Source organism: Protomyctophum bolini (assembly GCF_963924005.1).
Source record: "Protomyctophum bolini genome assembly, chromosome: 22".
NCBI classification, from domain to species: domain Eukaryota; kingdom Metazoa; phylum Chordata; class Actinopteri; order Myctophiformes; family Myctophidae; genus Protomyctophum; species Protomyctophum bolini.
Window position 1 is genome coordinate 23882360 of NC_137883.1, and position 17212 is coordinate 23899571.

General features: G+C 45.2%; 1 protein-coding gene across 2 annotated transcripts in view; it reads left to right on the forward strand.

Annotated features, from left to right (window-relative positions):
* Nucleotides 1–17212, forward strand: part of col5a1 (procollagen, type V, alpha 1) — a 155929-nt gene that overhangs the window by 126796 nt on the left and 11921 nt on the right. For both annotated transcript variants that reach the window (XM_080756680.1, XM_080756679.1), the window contains exons 45-63: nucleotides 344–397; nucleotides 530–637; nucleotides 750–803; nucleotides 1215–1322; nucleotides 4707–4760; nucleotides 9176–9283; nucleotides 9830–9883; nucleotides 9985–10038; nucleotides 10505–10558; nucleotides 10694–10747; nucleotides 10878–10985; nucleotides 11194–11247; nucleotides 11718–11771; nucleotides 12065–12172; nucleotides 12900–12953; nucleotides 13072–13107; nucleotides 13218–13271; nucleotides 13856–14171; nucleotides 14797–14909. In XM_080756680.1, the coding sequence (XP_080612806.1) occupies nucleotides 344–397; nucleotides 530–637; nucleotides 750–803; nucleotides 1215–1322; nucleotides 4707–4760; nucleotides 9176–9283; nucleotides 9830–9883; nucleotides 9985–10038; nucleotides 10505–10558; nucleotides 10694–10747; nucleotides 10878–10985; nucleotides 11194–11247; nucleotides 11718–11771; nucleotides 12065–12172; nucleotides 12900–12953; nucleotides 13072–13107; nucleotides 13218–13271; nucleotides 13856–14171; nucleotides 14797–14909 (1599 nt within the window). The remainder of the gene's footprint in view (nucleotides 1–343; nucleotides 398–529; nucleotides 638–749; nucleotides 804–1214; nucleotides 1323–4706; nucleotides 4761–9175; nucleotides 9284–9829; nucleotides 9884–9984; nucleotides 10039–10504; nucleotides 10559–10693; nucleotides 10748–10877; nucleotides 10986–11193; nucleotides 11248–11717; nucleotides 11772–12064; nucleotides 12173–12899; nucleotides 12954–13071; nucleotides 13108–13217; nucleotides 13272–13855; nucleotides 14172–14796; nucleotides 14910–17212) is intronic.

The following is a 17212-nucleotide window of genomic DNA, read 5'->3' on the forward strand; positions in this document are numbered from 1 at the left end:
GCACTTTGACTACTTGTACTGTACATCTATTAGCTGTTAATAGCTCATAGGCCTCGCTGGTCCTAGGTGTGCAGAGGGCTAAGCCAGAGTACTGTAATCTAGTACTATACTGTACTGTAATATAGATGGTTTCTGGTACTTTATTCCTAAAGGTAGTTTGTTACTACCTCCTTACGCCTCTTTCAAACGATATGTTTTTCTGTATCCGTGCTGTGTTTCATATCTGCCGTACTGCAATGAGAAGTGAATTTCCCTCACGGGATCAATAAGGGTCTCTAATCCATACATCATTGACGACTAACGAGTCCATTAACGCTTATGTTCTCTCCTCTCCTCTTGGCAGGGTCCACCCGGTCCAACTGGGCCTCAAGGACCGGTCGGAGCTCCTGGTCCCGCTGTAAGTGTCTCCATTCTGGTCCAATAATAGAGTATCCATTAGTATTGAGCCCCTCTCGACGCTCACCTCACTCACCTAATCTATTTCCTCTCGTGTCCGTCCGTCCGTCCTTCCCTTCCTCCCGGCGTGCAGGGTGCAGATGGTGAGCCGGGTCCCAGAGGTCAGCAGGGTCTATTTGGACAGAAGGGAGACGAAGGATCCAGAGGCTTCCCCGGACCCCCGGGTCCCGTGGGGCTGCAGGTTGGGGACATTATGGGACACGGAATGCTAAACGTGTGATTTTTCTTTTTCATCTTTGAGGATCGGCAGGGCGATTAGCATTAAATCCTTTCAATTTCCTTCCTCTGTTCAGGGTCTGCCTGGTCCCCCCGGTGAGAAAGGTGAAACTGGAGATGTCGGTCAAATGGTAAGAGTTGTGACGACTTATAATTCATCGTAGGAGAGGTCATACACAGCATGGCCAGCGCACATTCTTTCTGAAGTGGTTTTTGTCGGGGATAATGCATACGGCATACTGTACCAGAGATATAGCTATATAGCTATAGGAGCCCAGTTACTGTATTCCCTGGGTGGGCGGCGTCATCGTCGCTAGTGTGTACTGTATACATTATAAGCATTCATTAAACATCAACACAAAGTCATTTAAAACATAAATGTAACATGGCGTAAATGCAATCTAAACATAATCACAATAACATTTCAATACACAGTAGTAATGTAAAGCATCAATGATTCTAATTGACTTCTACTGTGTGTAAGAAGCGATGTGTTTTACCAATCAGACTGACGGACTCTCACACTTTCCTTTGTCTCCCAGGGTCCACCCGGCCCTCCTGGCCCCAGAGGCCCCTCCGGACCCCCAGGAGCTGACGGCCCCCAGGGACCCCCAGGTGGCATTGGAAACCCAGGATCTGTTGGAGAGAAGGTACAGTAATGTTCATTTTTTTGCTATGCAAGCCTACAGTACACTCATGGATACAAGCGCTCGATAGAATCCAACATGTCTTTCCATTGGCTAACTCTTGGCTTCCACTAAAGCAGTGGTTCTCAACCTTTTCAGACCGTGAAAAGGTTGAGAACCATTCGTTGACCCATGTGGTTGGCAGAGTCACGCAGTAATACATGTTAAAGTTATTTTAAGATGAAATAGTATTTGAATTGGTCAAACCAATCCATGTTCATAAGCATCTTCCATAAACTGGTTGGTTGTATGTATAACATAGGTTCCTGCTGTATCCTTTGGCGCGGCTTCACAAATGACAGATTGGAACTTAGCCTAACAAAAGTTTTCAGACATGACTTTTTTTAATTTGTATTGCTATGCTTCAGTCCCTGAGTACGGCATTATTGTTTAAGTGTAGCTCCGCTCCACAGTGCTGTACCAAGTGAATAAATGATAGAACACGCTGTACACAGCTCCTGTTCAGACCAACGTACAAACAACGGCCAGTGTTCAACTGGTAAACCATTCTAGCACTTCTCCATGAGATAAATGCTTTGTTCATCGCTTTAGCTATGTTTTATGGCACAGGCCTCAGTGCGCCAGCAGCGTAATTGTCAGTTTGAGTGCCTGGTGCAGACGAAGATTGTGACTGATTCCTGTTTGCAAGGCTTTTGCTGCTATTAATATTTGATGTGGCTACGCCACATAATTCTATCCCTTTTTAACCGGGACTGGATCAGTTCCGCTGGTGTGGCGTGACGGAGAGGTGTAGTGACAGTCTAATGGGGGGGGGGGGGGGGTCTGTCACTGTATGGAGATGAATAAACACTCAGGCGGGTACTGTACTGTACGTAAAATGCTACGGTGCCGGACCCATTTAAGGCTCTTAAAAAAGCTCAACTCTTATTTGTGCTTTGGCTTTTCATTACGAAAAGCCTCTGTGTTGGCCGCCAACTCAGGCCGCCACACTACAGCGCACTTCCACTCTCAGCACTTTCTCTCGGTGGCGGTGGCGTGATTTGTTTTATCTGGGCCAGTCAATAGAATCACCTTCGCCACCCCCCCCGGAGAATGTCCCCGCGGACGGTCCTGTCCATCTCCTCGGCAAACAACAGCTCACCTCAACACAGTTGCTCGTTCAGCTAATCTGGCTTTCAGCTGAGCCGGCATCTTTTATTAGATGGCCCTGGTGATATGCTGTAGTGTAGCCCCCCCTACCCCCCCACCCCCCCCGTGTGTGTGTGTATCTGTGATAAGCAGCTATCTTTCACACTCACTGTAATGTTCCAACTCTCAACAGATTTTAACGGCTGCCCGCATATTGATTGATAGTGAGTGGGACATTGTAAAGATGCAGTCAGGGCACAGCTTCTCAACGATGCAGCACGCTAACTAACAGCATACTGTGTATGAGGATACACACAGTACCGTGTTTTATAGGGAGTTCCACCACGCCTCAAACCAGGCTAAGGCAGGTCTGGTGCATCACGGTAGCAGGACACATCACATGCAGCATTAGAAAAGAAAGGGCACTGGAACTGACGTGGACATCCTGGCTTAACTTATGGTCTCCCGACCAAAAGCGGAATTGAAACTCTCAAAAGATCAGCATAACCTTGACTCAATGCTAGAGATTATAGAAAGATGTATGTACAGCGCTGTAACATGCATAGAACATACAAATACGTCTGACACCAGCAAAGCACACAAATTGACTGACTCAATCTTCCCTGACTGCCTGATTATAATTGGCTAAAGCAAAACAATTCTATTCTATTCTACGGAGCTGTGTGAGTTGTAAAACAAGGGCCCTGTGACCTGCTGCGACCCGTATGCCGCAGATCGGCCTTATCTACAGACAGCTCTTTCTCAGCTCACAACATTTTAGTCAAGCAAGTTCATCAATGCTAAGAAATATATTATATAATAATGTAAATTTGCTTCATCAGAGCCTTTTTATCGAAATGTGTATTTATTCTTGAAGGGACACTGAGAGGTTGGCCTCATTTACAGTGTCCATCGAGATAAACAATGCATTTAAAGAAAAAAATATATATATATAATTTGTTTTAAATCACAGTTACTAATAAAAGAATAGCATAAAATGTCTCCCTTACACATAATGGGTAAGTCTGCAGTCAAGGTTTTAAACTGATCTTCCTTAGTATTTCATTCCAAGCAGCTGGGGCACAAAAACAGCAGCATCTGCATCTTCATCGGGTCATAATCACAACCGCATGAAGATGCACCAGCTGGCCAGTGATATTCCTTCTACCGCACCTTCAATAAAGGGCTTAGAATCTTCTCGAGGTGCTCCAGTGGCTTTGTTCCTGTTACAGCGTAGCGGGGAAAAACAGTCACACATTTAAACGGCCATATGGGGCGCTGGGAGGGTAAAGCGTACGAGTCGGGAATTAAGGAGGCCAGTCTGTGATTTAGCGTGGTTGGTTAATCAGTTGACGATATGCTCGTCAAAAGCAGCCGCAGGTCAGCTCGGTATACACGACTCGCCTGAGTCGACCTCGCGCCTCAACGACCTCCTGCTCCCGTGCTGTCCTGTCTCGTTGACACTAGGCTGTATGCCAGTGATTATCAGGCCCTCCCAGACCCTCTTTTAATTTAGCTTTTTAATTTAAAATCATAATCTCTGAGACCCCAACCTACTGTACACTCCTCAGTGTTAATTTAACTCTGGGAGTTACAGACCGCGAAAGGGTTCTTTTGGTTACATTTGTACACTCCCGGAGTGTTTGTTTTCCTCCCAGTTGTCGACCATTTAACTGGGGAGGACGTCCTGAAACTCCCCCAAGGACCCCTGGGAAGGGGGGGGGGGGGGCACCAGACCCTATGTTGAGAACCACTGGCGTAAGGATATAACATTTCGTGTGGCAGAAGGCTGCATCTCTGTTATCCACAAGCATCCCAACAGAGAAGATGCGGGCGCACGCAACAGTGCAGCCAGCATGTGACAGTGAATAACGACAGCACCCATTGTGTATAGGCGAGCCCACACGGCCGTCGACTAATAAGACATGGGGGGGGGCTGGGGGGGAGGGGAAGAGGCAGAGATATATGGGACAGAGTCCATGGATGACCCCGGGGTCATAATACCTCCTGCTCCCAGCCACCCCATCTATTCTGGCTGCGCTTGATGGATTGAAATCTGTTGTGTCATCGCTTTCTGTCACCCGGGTGAGCCAGGACACTGTCTGGGACAGTGCAGGCTGCTGCTGTAATATAATAGATTTGAAGAGATTTTTCTTTTTTTTTAAACGCTGCTAGATCATCATATAAGCTGTGTGATATGCTATACGGCATGCCCCTTATGTTGAATCTCTCTCTCTCTCTCTCTCTCTCTCCCCCCAGGGAGATTCTGGTGAAACAGGAGAGCCAGGCCTTCAGGGAGAACTTGGCCCACCGGTGAGTGATTTCTTTCTTTCTTGTCAACCCTTATTTTTACAACACAGTCACCCGCCCGACAAACTAGGACATTATTATGGACCTCAGGATCCCGTGGATTAAAGTTCCGATCTCAGTCATTGGGATTCCATAGGAGCCGGCGATCCTCTATGGACGCTACGAGCTCACAACACGTTGGCGTGTTGCCTAGCACGTCAACGTAAGCATTGTCATTCTACGCACTACGTTGTTTAAGAAACATGACCTACTTTCCACTTTCCAAATTCGGGAAAGTTTTCAAACCCATCACAGCCCCACTGACTTCCATTATACAATAAGAGTAAGAAAAAAAAGAAAAAAGCAGAAGTATAAATCATTATGTGGGATTTCTTTTCCTTTTTTTGTTAATTAACCAATTAAATTATTCATTTTGGTGCTGATCGGTCCAGCGGTTTGTGAGATTAGTACCGGACAGACAGACAGACAGACCCTGTCACAGAGGCCTATAGCCTAAAAACACAGAAGACAAGTACAGAAGTGAAACAACAATATCCTACTATCACAGAACAAAAAAAAAACAGACTTGTTTGTCAGTCAACAGAGCAAAGTATGGAATTAATTTGAATGACAAAATAATATTACGACACCAGCTTTTCCACGTCTCATGAGAACAACAATCCGCGGAGCTGTTTCTCCCGTTGACATTTTAGTTTTCAGATCTACTTATGCAAATAATAATAATCCCCTCATGCACAAAGACCACCCTGTTGTCTTTGAACACGACATAGTAGATAGTATTTTAGACAGACTTATAGCATGTTACGTAGACAGCACTAGAATTGCATTTTATGTAGTCATAGCACTTTATATGTATAGTATAGTATAGTTTATATGTATAGTTTCATTATACAGATATTCCACTGTTACGTTCTTAGCTTACGCATGTTTCATGACTAGAATTTCGCCGGCCTTCGGCCGGCGAATCCTAGTTACATTGCAGCGCAATATGGGAAGAAGGAAATTGCGTTGACAGAGTTGACAGACTCCACTTCATGTTTCAGCTGTGTTTTTAAACTCAGTAGTGTGCCCTGCACATGTAGTAACGGATGGGTTATAAATTATTATAATAACAGAAAGTGTTTTTTATTTCTCATAAATACGCAAACATGGTGAAACAACTACAGTCACAGAGAGCAGTGCCAAGGTAGCTGCTGCCTGCTAACGATGCAAACAACAGCCTTGCCTGTCGTGTGTGTGTGTGTGTGTGTGTGGGGGGGGGGGGGATAGCACTAATTTTCGACATTTTACTGTGTCATAAAAATGTACATCTGTAGCCTATATTGTGATTACATTTGACCGTACATTTGACTCTTGTGTTATATTCTTGTGAAATATTCAGTAAAGTATTGTGGTGAAATATTCACCCCAAGTTGATAAGATATGCAGAGAATATAATACCAAGAAGCCCCAGTTTGAAATGCATTAGGCCACAGACCCCCATTTGATACCATTTGCTCTCTGGGAAAATCAGGGTCCATTTGGTTCCATTTGTATGCTCTTGGAGTATGATGACTGTGCTAACAGTATTATCATAAAATATGTCTCAGTTTGAAGATTCAAAAAAACATATTTCATATGTGTGAGCTTGTAAAGTAGAACGTTCAACCTAGAGACAGTGTTGGCAAGTCTGATCATTATAAGCTACTTTGGACTTGTTTATCTATTGGTAGTCCTTGACATGGAAATGTTTGAGTTCCACTGCTCTGAAACAACAACAACAAAGTTTGACAGTCAACACTATAATTGATTATTTTAAGACTAATTTCCGGAACATTTCTGATTTACCTACTTTGAACTGGCCTATTAACATTTTTATAGACCTGGTTGCTTGTTTCACTCTCAAATCCACGATATGTGGCAACCCTGGTCCCTGGTTTGTTTTGGTTTGCGTGTAGGGATGGGTATCGTTAGGATTTTTTCGAGTCCGGTACCGATTCCGGTTCTGCTTATCGATTCCGGTTCTTAACGGTTCCCTATTTCGGTTCCAAAATGATATAAAAGAGGTCAAATGTTTAACAAAAAAGCTCAATGTCAGGTAATGTGTATGTTAGTGCTGTCAGGCAATTAATCGCAAAACCTTTTTTGCTGTAAATTCAATGATGAACTGAAAGAAAACGCTGTATTGTAGAGATCAGGTTTGACAACATTAATGTTACTTTTTTTATTTACCTTTTTTCCACATGACGTATGAAAAGTGCAATGTGCATTATTTTATGGCTTGCCCATTTTCTCTCTTTTGAATAATTCTGTGCAATTAGCACATTCAACACAAACAACTGTTTCCATAAAACAAACTAACATAGGCTACTTCTCTATAAGCAGAATCATGAATAGGCCTATTTAATTTATACAAAAGGAGAAGAGAGAGAGCAATGTGTTTGTGGCTCAAACTTTGTCTAATATTGTTTTAGAGCAGTGGTTCTCAAACATTGTCATGCCAAGAGCAAAGCACCCCCAATATTTTTTCAATCTACAAAAATAATCCCCAAATCGCTTATAAATTAAATTAAATTAAATTACTTACTAATCGCTTATTTGGCAACACTGGCATGAAACGACCAGTGTTGATTCTTTTTGTGTTATTTTGTATAGACCTAGGTGGCTTGTTTCTGCCATAGAGTTATACTGGCAACACCTCTGGTTTCTATAGCTAGCTGGTGCTGCTGCTCTCTCGTCTCTACATGTGTGTACTGTCAGTCCCAGCTCCGTGACTGGGAGATGGGACTGTCGATAGTCTGGATAGAACTTTCTGTTACAGTTAAATCAATACAAAAGTACCACACAACTGAAAAGTATCGCGACTGTGACGGCGATCATGTTTGGACATCTATGGACAGCTATTTTGGACAGCTATTTTTCGTGGCACATTATGTTTAATCACAACAACGTCACGTTTACTTTAGCTCCTCAATGTTTGGGTCGGGACATGTATGTGTCTACGTGCATATGCGCTCTGCGCTCCAGTCTTAAGCATTAACATTTCAATGGCCGAGGATCGTTAGAGTCTATTGTTCCGTGTTGTTGTTATCGCACGTCTAATGGTTAGATGTGTGACAACGCAACAATAGGAAGCGATTACCACGGTCCATTCTGTTGCTGGCTCTCCAAGTAGCATGATCTGATTATAATCAGCTGTTTTATGTGAGTGCGTGCGTGCAGGGTGTCACCCAGGAACCGATAGAGAGAACCGAAATTGAATTATTGTAATGGGTACCCGGTACTCGAGCATGTTCGGTTCGGTACCGGATTGGTCCCGAGGTTCGGGACCCACCCCTATTTGCGTGTGGATGTTTTTTTGTGTTGCTTTAGCATCTTTAGCACAGTAGCTATCAGAGGCTGCTGCTGCTGTCATGAAAACGCAAGTTTCTGTCCCAGAAGCTCACGTTAGGTCTGCGCCCCCCCCCCTCTCTGTCTCTCTCAGAGTCTCTCTCTCTCTCTCTCTGACGTTCTCTCTCTCTCTCGCTCGCGCGCGTTACTCTAACACGTCTTTCTGTCTTTCTGTCTTTCTCTCTCTCTCTCTCTCTCTCTCTCTCTCTCTCTCTCTCTCTGTCAGAAAGCGTTGTCAGTTTACTCACAGCACCGTCACTCCTGTCAGTTATTTCGTCGTGTATTGGTAGCCTATATGAGCCCAATATTGGCGTTACGCATTTCACTTGAATAATGTTGTGTGCGCACGTGCGCACGCTGAGAAAGACAGTTATTTAATGAAACTGAAAATTATAACGTGCTGCAGTGCTGTCTCGCCGCCGTATAGCCATTCCTGTGTGTGTGTGTGTGTGTGTGTGTGTGCAGGCGTGTGTAGTCGGCATTGGCTGGCAGGCGAAAATAGCAAAAGCTATACGTGTAATGTAAATATTTCGGCACAATCCAAGTAGTGACAATGAACAATGTTGATTTAACTAAGGGATTCGCTGAGTGTTTTATTTTGTAAATACAGGGATTTAGAAGTGCTAAGCAAAATAGTGAGCCAATAATTTCTCCCCTTCCTTCTGTCTGTTATCCTGCGAGGGCCCTAAAAAGCAAGATGGCTGATTGTGAGACTGAAGAGTAGTGTGGGGGCGGGCCTGGTGGGCCTATGAGAACACAGAGCAGTGTTGCCAGGTTTGCGAATTGTAAGCGAGTTGCAGTGTGTGCAAGTAGCCTGGTTAAAAGGCCTTGTTTCTGCCCCTGGTGGGGCAACAGCAGTTTCTGTAGACCAGTTTCTGTCCACCGCTTGTGGCCACGTGACCAACTTGACAAATGTTAAAATAGATAACTACTTTTTAATGTATGTGATGTATTGCCATGCTTTTTGTTCTTGCTTATTGTAAATGGCTCTGGATTAAGAACGTCTGATAGATTGTATATATATATAACGTGCTCTGCTGCCATCCCAGGGTGCGCGAGGAGAACGAGGAGAGAAGGGAGAGTCGGGTCCCGCTGGCTCTGCTGGCCCTCCTGGACCCAAGGGCCCACCCGGAGACGACGGTCCCAAAGGCAGTCCTGTAAGTTTTCAGCTCCCAACATTTCATCTGCTGTTATTTTAATGGAGTGCTTGCATATATATCATGGTGAACCCCATGCAGGTAACCATTCAGGTAACCATTCTGGGGGTGAAGAGACTTGGTGTAGAGGGCCAAAAATTGTATATAGCCCTGGGAACCACTTGTGGTCCACGGAGCGATTTGTGTGGGTCGCGAGTAAAATAAAAGTAAATAAAACGAAGAAGAGAAATCACAACTCGAGCCGGTCTTGAGCTAAAAAGTTAAGCTAAAACCACTGACATCGTCTATAGGGGTCATGTGCTTATAATAGCTCCTCCTACATAAACAGATCAGGCATCAATGTAGTAATGTTTAAAAGTGGTGTTGTATGATAGCAAATGATGTGTTCGAAAGTACAGAAAAGTGCGTACCTACAAGTTCACGCCCAGCTCAAGCACAGTGATGCAACTGCGAGTGTAAAATCGGGTGTTGGTTAATAATGCATGCATGCCTTCAAATAATGCTTTGGTCTTTTCCATGATGCAACACTTCTGTGGATTTTTTCAGGGTCCGAGCGGTTTCCCCGGTGATCCTGGCCCCCCTGGAGAGCCTGGCGTGGCTGTAAGTAACAAAACATTCTGTGTAATATATCATGAGAATTGTAATATTAATGATGAGGTGGTGCAATATCACAACATTGTTGTTCTTTCCTCCACACGCAGGGTTTAGACGGTGTGCCCGGCGACAAGGGAGACGACGGAGAGGCCGGTCAAGCTGTGAGCAACTTATTTTTTTATGTTTTTATCATGAATTGTTACAGTGTATGCGCTCCTTCTCTTGTGGAGAACATTCTGCAAAAATAAAAAAATTGCAGATCTAGCTTGTAAGCCGATCTAGCTTGTATAGAGCAGCCATTTTCACCAAAGATTTGTAGTGTAAAAGCCAAAAAACTGGAGTTGGCCTAATTTAGAGCCCTGAGAGACTCCTGTTTTAAGTGGTTAACTTACAGTAGCTCAAGGGGTATCGCATGGGGCAAGTGTGAATGAGAAAGGTTCCACCCTGGTTCGAACCTGGCTCCCAGTGTCCTTGGGCAAGGCACTTCTCCCCCGACACCACACTGTACAGACAGACACTACCCTGTACAGACAGACAGACCCTAGTGTACAGACAGACAGAGGACAGATTCCAGGTGTGCAAAATGTACTCGAATGTATAATGAGTGTCCCTTTCACCTTGGCGCAGGGTTCACCTGGACCTACTGGAGAGTCCGGTCCCTCTGGCCCACCAGGAAAGAGAGTAAGTGCCTTTGTGCTAATTTGCGTTATACTTTACACTTTATGTTCTGAAATATTAAACCGACAAAATGCTAATGTTTTCTTCCATGGATATGCAGTGGGGTTGATGTCTTTCTGTCTCCCTCCTCTCTCCCAGGGACCCCCTGGAGTTTCAGGACCCGAGGGAAGACAAGGAGAAAAAGGAGGAAAAGTAGGAAAAGGCTCACAGTACATTATCTATACTGTATATATGATAGGTTGTCTCCAGTGTTGTTTTGTAAAGAGAAGCTATAGCGAGCTGAATGAAGATTGTTCACGTCTCCCGCTTTCTTCCTCCAAAGGGAGAGTCCGGTATGGAAGGTCCCCAAGGAAAGACGGGTCCCGTGGGCCCTCAGGGATCGCCTGGCAAGCAAGGATCTGAAGGGCTGAGGGGCATCCCTGGTCCCGTTGTGAGTATTATATTATTTCTCTCCATAGCGTCACATTTCACGGTCCTGCGAGAAAGGTAATCGGGGTACGGGGTGACGAACGCAGCCCCCGCATAGCGGAGCGTGAAGGTGAACTGTTCCAATAAAGGAACACAGCGTGTTATTCACAGAACGTAGCCTCCTTGAGGGAGATGAGCGAAAACACGGTCTGATTGCTATTTGTGTGCAGGGAGAGCAAGGGCTGCCCGGTTCAACAGGCCCAGATGGACCCCCAGGACCCATGGTGAGTACAAATACCAGCGCTTCTTCTTTCTCTGCTAATACCACGCACTGCTGTCAGGCACAAACCTTGTATCTCCAGTATTTCAACTTTTTTTAAACGAACGCCCTACTTCGTAGTGCAAATGTAAAGCAAAGAATAGCGGATCTGTAAGCTCAACAATGTGTGAGCTTATACTGTAGATCTGCCATCTGCTATTTTAGAACATTTATTAAAGTGATAGTGTGTCCGTGAGTTTAATGAATATTGAACCAATGTAAAGTGTCAACAAGAGCTTGTGACTAAATAATAACTACATTGGATCCATTGGAACACAGATATATAATATATTTTTCCCCATTTCCTGAAAATGTACGAATTTGGAGATACAATGTTTCCACCCGACAACAGCCATATGCCTCTCTCTCTCTCTCTCTCTCTCTCTCTCTCTCACATATGTGTGTTAACCCTTTCCTCTCTGCGTTCTCTCCCAGGGACCTCCAGGATTACCCGGTATGAAGGGCGACTCTGGCATCAAGGGAGAAAAGGTGTGTGTTTTAATTGTGACTGATCGTTGGCTATATAAACTGACGCTCGTCTCGTTCGGCCTCCGGCCTCCGCAAATACATTAATTGGGAGGCAGTCGCACGTTTTCTTGACACGTTTGCACAACATGAACACAGGTGACTAATGACTCTGCTTACCCCACCAATTTGCTGTGTAATTAGTTTGCCCCTATAGCCGGCATGTCATGGTAATAAGAGGAGGAGGACTGCTGGGTTTAATGTGAGATGTGATGGCTGTATTGACGGTGTCTTGGTGTTGTCCTATGCGTTCCCAGGGTCATCCCGGCCTCATCGGCCTCATCGGACCACCGGGCGAGCAAGGAGAGAAGGGTGACCGGGGCCTTCCCGGTCCTCCAGGCCAGGCTGGACTCAAAGGAGACAACGTGAGTTAATATATATATAAATATTTTGGACTGAATATTGCTGCAGTATGTATGAGTTTCAATGAGATTTCCAGCTGAAAATTACATTTTCGTCAAGCAACGCTTATCGAAAGTGTCGTGGGGGTGCTAAAGCTACAAGATACTTTACTCACTACTGTTTTGTGATGTCACTGACAGACTGTATCCTTGCTATCTGTATTCTACCGTAGCTTGAAACTGTTGTACTACTTAGTTAGTAGTAGTAGTAGTAATACTTGGAGGAGTTGCACAGGAATTGTGCAGTTATGTATACTGAATTTCCCTCACGACTCGAGGTCATGACAGGTCGATCTGTCTATCTATCTGGAACTGCTGCTGGTGTATGCACAGCTGACGGAATCGTGACGAGACTTAGAACAGAATGTTTCCTGGCACTATTGGAGTGCCGCAGACATCATTGTAGTGCCTAGCATCACAATACTGTGATGATAGGTGGTCTGTGGTATTTTAGCTTATCGAAGGTCAAATATATTTCCTCCATCAAAGTCAATATTAGACCAACTTTTTGTCGTATTTTATATGCCAAACATAGCTGACCTACTGTACAAGCTTTCTTCTTTTTTTTGCCGTGCGACACCGCTGTACGAACGAGCATAGATTAGGCATTATTCAGCCTTTTATGAATTTGTTGTCAGTCACCATACATACAGTACCAAAGCTCACCCAATGTTTCTGTGTTTCTCTCCAGGGTATCAATGGCCCTTCAGGACCCCTGGGTCCCATCGGACCTCCAGGATTACCTGTAAGACTGTTTATTCTTCTCTGGTGTCATTTTCATGTTGTATGTACAGTATTATGCGTGTACTGAAATGCACTCAAAATCTGAGACAATAACCATGTGATTCTTATCTTACATGTAGGGTCCCCCTGGTCCCAAAGGAGCTAAGGGCTCGTCGGTAAGTTGTCCTGAAAGCCGACAGACACAAGAAACATTCAACATTGTGGGGTTTATATAACGTGGTGTTGAATGTCATTCCATTAAACGAATATTGTGTGTCCTGCTCAGGGTCAAACTGGTCCAAAGGGAGAAACTGGTGTTCCTGGAGCCCCTGGTCCTCCTGTAAGTTTGTGTTTTCTTCATGTTATAGTGTTATTTAATTCTTAAAGATGCAATGCCCGAGATGTAATGTAGCCTATAGTCTCCTGTGTGCTCTATAGTGACTGTTGAGCTACGATGGAAAGCCTGTTTGTGCAGGGGAGATATTACCCATTGAACTTAATGCAAGGCCTATTATTATCAGCCTTTGTGTACGTACACACAGAGACGTGGTGCATTTCTATTAGGATTTATACATGCGATGTGAGAGTGCGGTCTAGCCAACACCAACTAGAGACTCCTGAATCACTGCCCTCCACACTCTCTTATCTAACACCAGGGTCTTGAGCTCTAGTTGACGTGCTGCAGTGCATCTAAGTAGGTGCACTGCCAGCTGTCAGTCTCATCCTTCTCGCTCTGACTTTGCCTGTGACCAAATGTACTTCCCCGTAGAGTAGAGGACCACATTCCTGATGCGGTCCGTCCGTGTGTCACCCAGTGCCGTTCGATTCGTGTCGACACGAATCAATTTAAAACACGTAGTTGAAAGACACTGGTGGGAATGGCTTCCCGTGTTGACTCCTCCGTCCGTCTCTCCCATTGGACAGGGCCCTCCTGGCGACGTCATCCACCCCCTGCCCATGCACGCGCCCATGAAGGGCCGGACGCGCCGACAGGCCGACGGCAGCATGGGCATGGGCATGGGCATGGGCGGCGGCGGGCGCATCGACGCCAGCCAGATGATGGACGCCGCGGGCATGGACGCCAACTACAAGGACTACGACGACGGCATGGAGGAGATCTTCGGCTCGCTCAACTCACTGAAGCTGGAGATCGAACAGATGAAGCACCCGCTGGGCACGCAGGCCAACCCCGCGCGCACCTGCAAGGACCTGAACCTCTGCCACCCGGACTTCCCCGACGGTGCGTTTATACTGTACTTACCGTAGTCATGTGACAGTGTTGCCCTGCCCGGAAATACAAACGACGTATGTACGAGATTTATTTGCTGTTTTGCACATTTTTGGCATATGGAATTCTTGAGCATGCGGTGTCCCTGAGTCAGCATAAAAAGTATACAGATGGAACAGAAAAGAATGAGGCGAGAGAGAACACATCGTACAACACAAAAAAGTTAGTACGAATGAATGTAAAACTGAGTTCAGTTCCAATTCACCACAGATTAAAAAGAAACATTGCACAGTATTTCACAAATATTGCACACGTATTGCAAGTAGATTGACACAGTCTGTTCTAGGTGGGAACCGAGTTTTCTTATTCTGTCCTAAAAAACACATACTCAAAATAGCAGATCTGCAAGGCTCTTTGTGAGCATTGTCACACAACGTTGTGACAGCTGAAGTGGTTCATTCAATCGATTCATTCATTCATAATCGATAATCACTAAGCAAATAAGTTGCAGCCCTATTTATGTCCATTGATTTCACAACAAAATTGTGTAACGAATCTAACGATGTCAATTATTTTACATGACTCTCTCTCTCTCTCTCTCTCTGTTTGTCTCTCTCTCTCTCTCTCTCTCTCTCAGGTGAATACTGGATTGATCCCAACCAGGGCTGTTCTCGGGACTCCTTCAAGGTCCACTGCAATTTCACAGCAGGAGGCGAGAGCTGCATCTACCCTGACAAGAAATCTGAAGGGGTAAGTGGGCACACTTTCACACCCACGCACGCAAGCACACACACACACACACACACACACACACACACACACACACACACACACACACACACACACACACACACACACACCGATACGTTTACCACACAGATTGTAGATTGTAGCTCTCTGGTTTGTAGATTGTAACAACTCGTATTATATTGTATATAAGTGAATATATTACATGTTTGTGTTGTTTTTCTAGCTCGCTGCCGTGCATGTTAATGAGCTGTTCCTCTGGAGACCGTCATATAGTAACATAGTAACTCCACATAATTAGCATCCTTTACATGAGGATTAGTACAAACGGCGCCGTAATCACCAACATGTAGATGATGAATTGAAGCCCATCCTGTCCCCCAGAAGGACACACTGGACCCTTCTTGAGTTCCTTCACTATTTTACAAAAAAGAATCAAGACTCATTGACTCCATCCATCCATCTTCAACCGCTTATCCGTAGTCGCGTCGCGGGGGATCCCAAGGCGTTCCAAGGCCAGTGAGTCCATGTAATCTCTCCGACTGCGCCTTGGTCTGCACTTTCAATAACACTTTCATTGACGGACGGACCATTTCTGGTTTATCAACCTAGCAAACGGACACGCTGATCGCAGGTAGCTGAGAGTAAATAGAAATAATAAAATAGACGTTTAGAAAGACGTCTTTGGCGCTCTGTGCCTACCATAGAAAGACGTTAAAGACATCTTTGGTGGCCAGTGAGTTTTAATAGGTTGGGTTTGTGACAGTCGCTCACTAACCACAGAGGAGACGAGCGCACGCTGTCTGTCCACATTGTGGAGGCGTTGTCGTCGGGTTTTTCCCCCGCAATCCATCTCCTCGGGCAGAGGCTGTCAGCGATGACTGATGGCCGAGCTTTATCAGCGCAGGAGGTGGCAGGTGACAGCCACCTTGAGAAGCCGGCTAGCTCGTTAACCCATTTTGGGAGGGAACCCCTTTTGGTGTTAGCATTATGTTATGCTTTAGCTATTGAAAAATAGCAGATCTACAAGCTCATAGCGCGCCACCGAGTGGCGCGCTACGAGCTTGTAGGTCTGCTATTTTTGAAAAATCAAAGAACGACTGACATAGACACATAGCTTTTTCAGAAAACTGTCAGGATGTAGAAGACATTTTTTTAGAATCTGATCTCAGGTCAGAATGGGTTAATGCATTAGTTTGCGAGCCGGGGTGGATGAGTGGGGGGAACGGAACACAGTGTTAGAAACGTTGGAAACAGTGCCTTTTGACAGGTCGGGGGAGGGGAGGGGAGGAGAGGGGAGTTGGGGGGGAGATCTGTGATATAGCAAGGCTGGCCGGGCGCTACCGGACGTTTTAATGATCGCACTGGCCGTCCGAGGCCTCAGAGGACGGAGAATTTACTTAAGCTCAGAATAATGAAGCAGACCTTTTTATAGGCCTGTCATTGATGGAACACGAGGGGACGCAGAGAGGAGAGCTCACGCCGTCAGTCATACACATGCACGCACGCACACACACACACACACACACACACACACACACACACACACACACACACACACTGTTAGTCTACTATACTATGCCCACTTTAAATATACTGTGCAGTGCACTGACTATGTGCGATGCATGTGCAAGTAATTCTCAACCCTTTTCATTTCAAGGAACGCCATTTTGATGGTGGTCACGGTCCCTTGTTTGCAGCCTATGATGTTTTATTTAACGTGTGCAAATGGACCCAAATGTATCCCATTTGTATCATAGTTAGTGTGAGCGGCCCTTAAACTCAAGTCATTATTTGGATGACTGCTATTGCTTCTATTCCAGTCAATAATATTTTTAAAGTAACAATTTGTAGAGTACAGTTTGTAGCTACTGTACAGCACTCTGCCCACCTGTGCTGCACAGCACCTAACGCTCATAACAGCCAATGTCGACGAGGCGTTGATGGCTGCAGCCACTTCCAAGGCTATCGCGTCCTAATTAATTCATAATGTACTAATTAAAATTTCAACAGCAATTAGCGAACAGCGAGCCAATGTTTACATGCGGCAAAGAGCCATGATTTACTGAGGCCTTTCCAACAACGCGCCTCGGATTGTTTGATCTCACCTAAGTGCTTTTTCCAGGTCTGGCCGCCGGGAGACTTCCTAAAGGACAAGGAAAGGAAAACAGAGATGAAAGGCCTGCTAGGGAATATCATCGCTGTCGACCAGAAACCATGTATCTCAATATATATATATTTTTTCCTTTTCTTCTTTTTTTTGGACGAAGTACACTTGTTCTTTGTTGTACAAGTGTGTCTCGCAA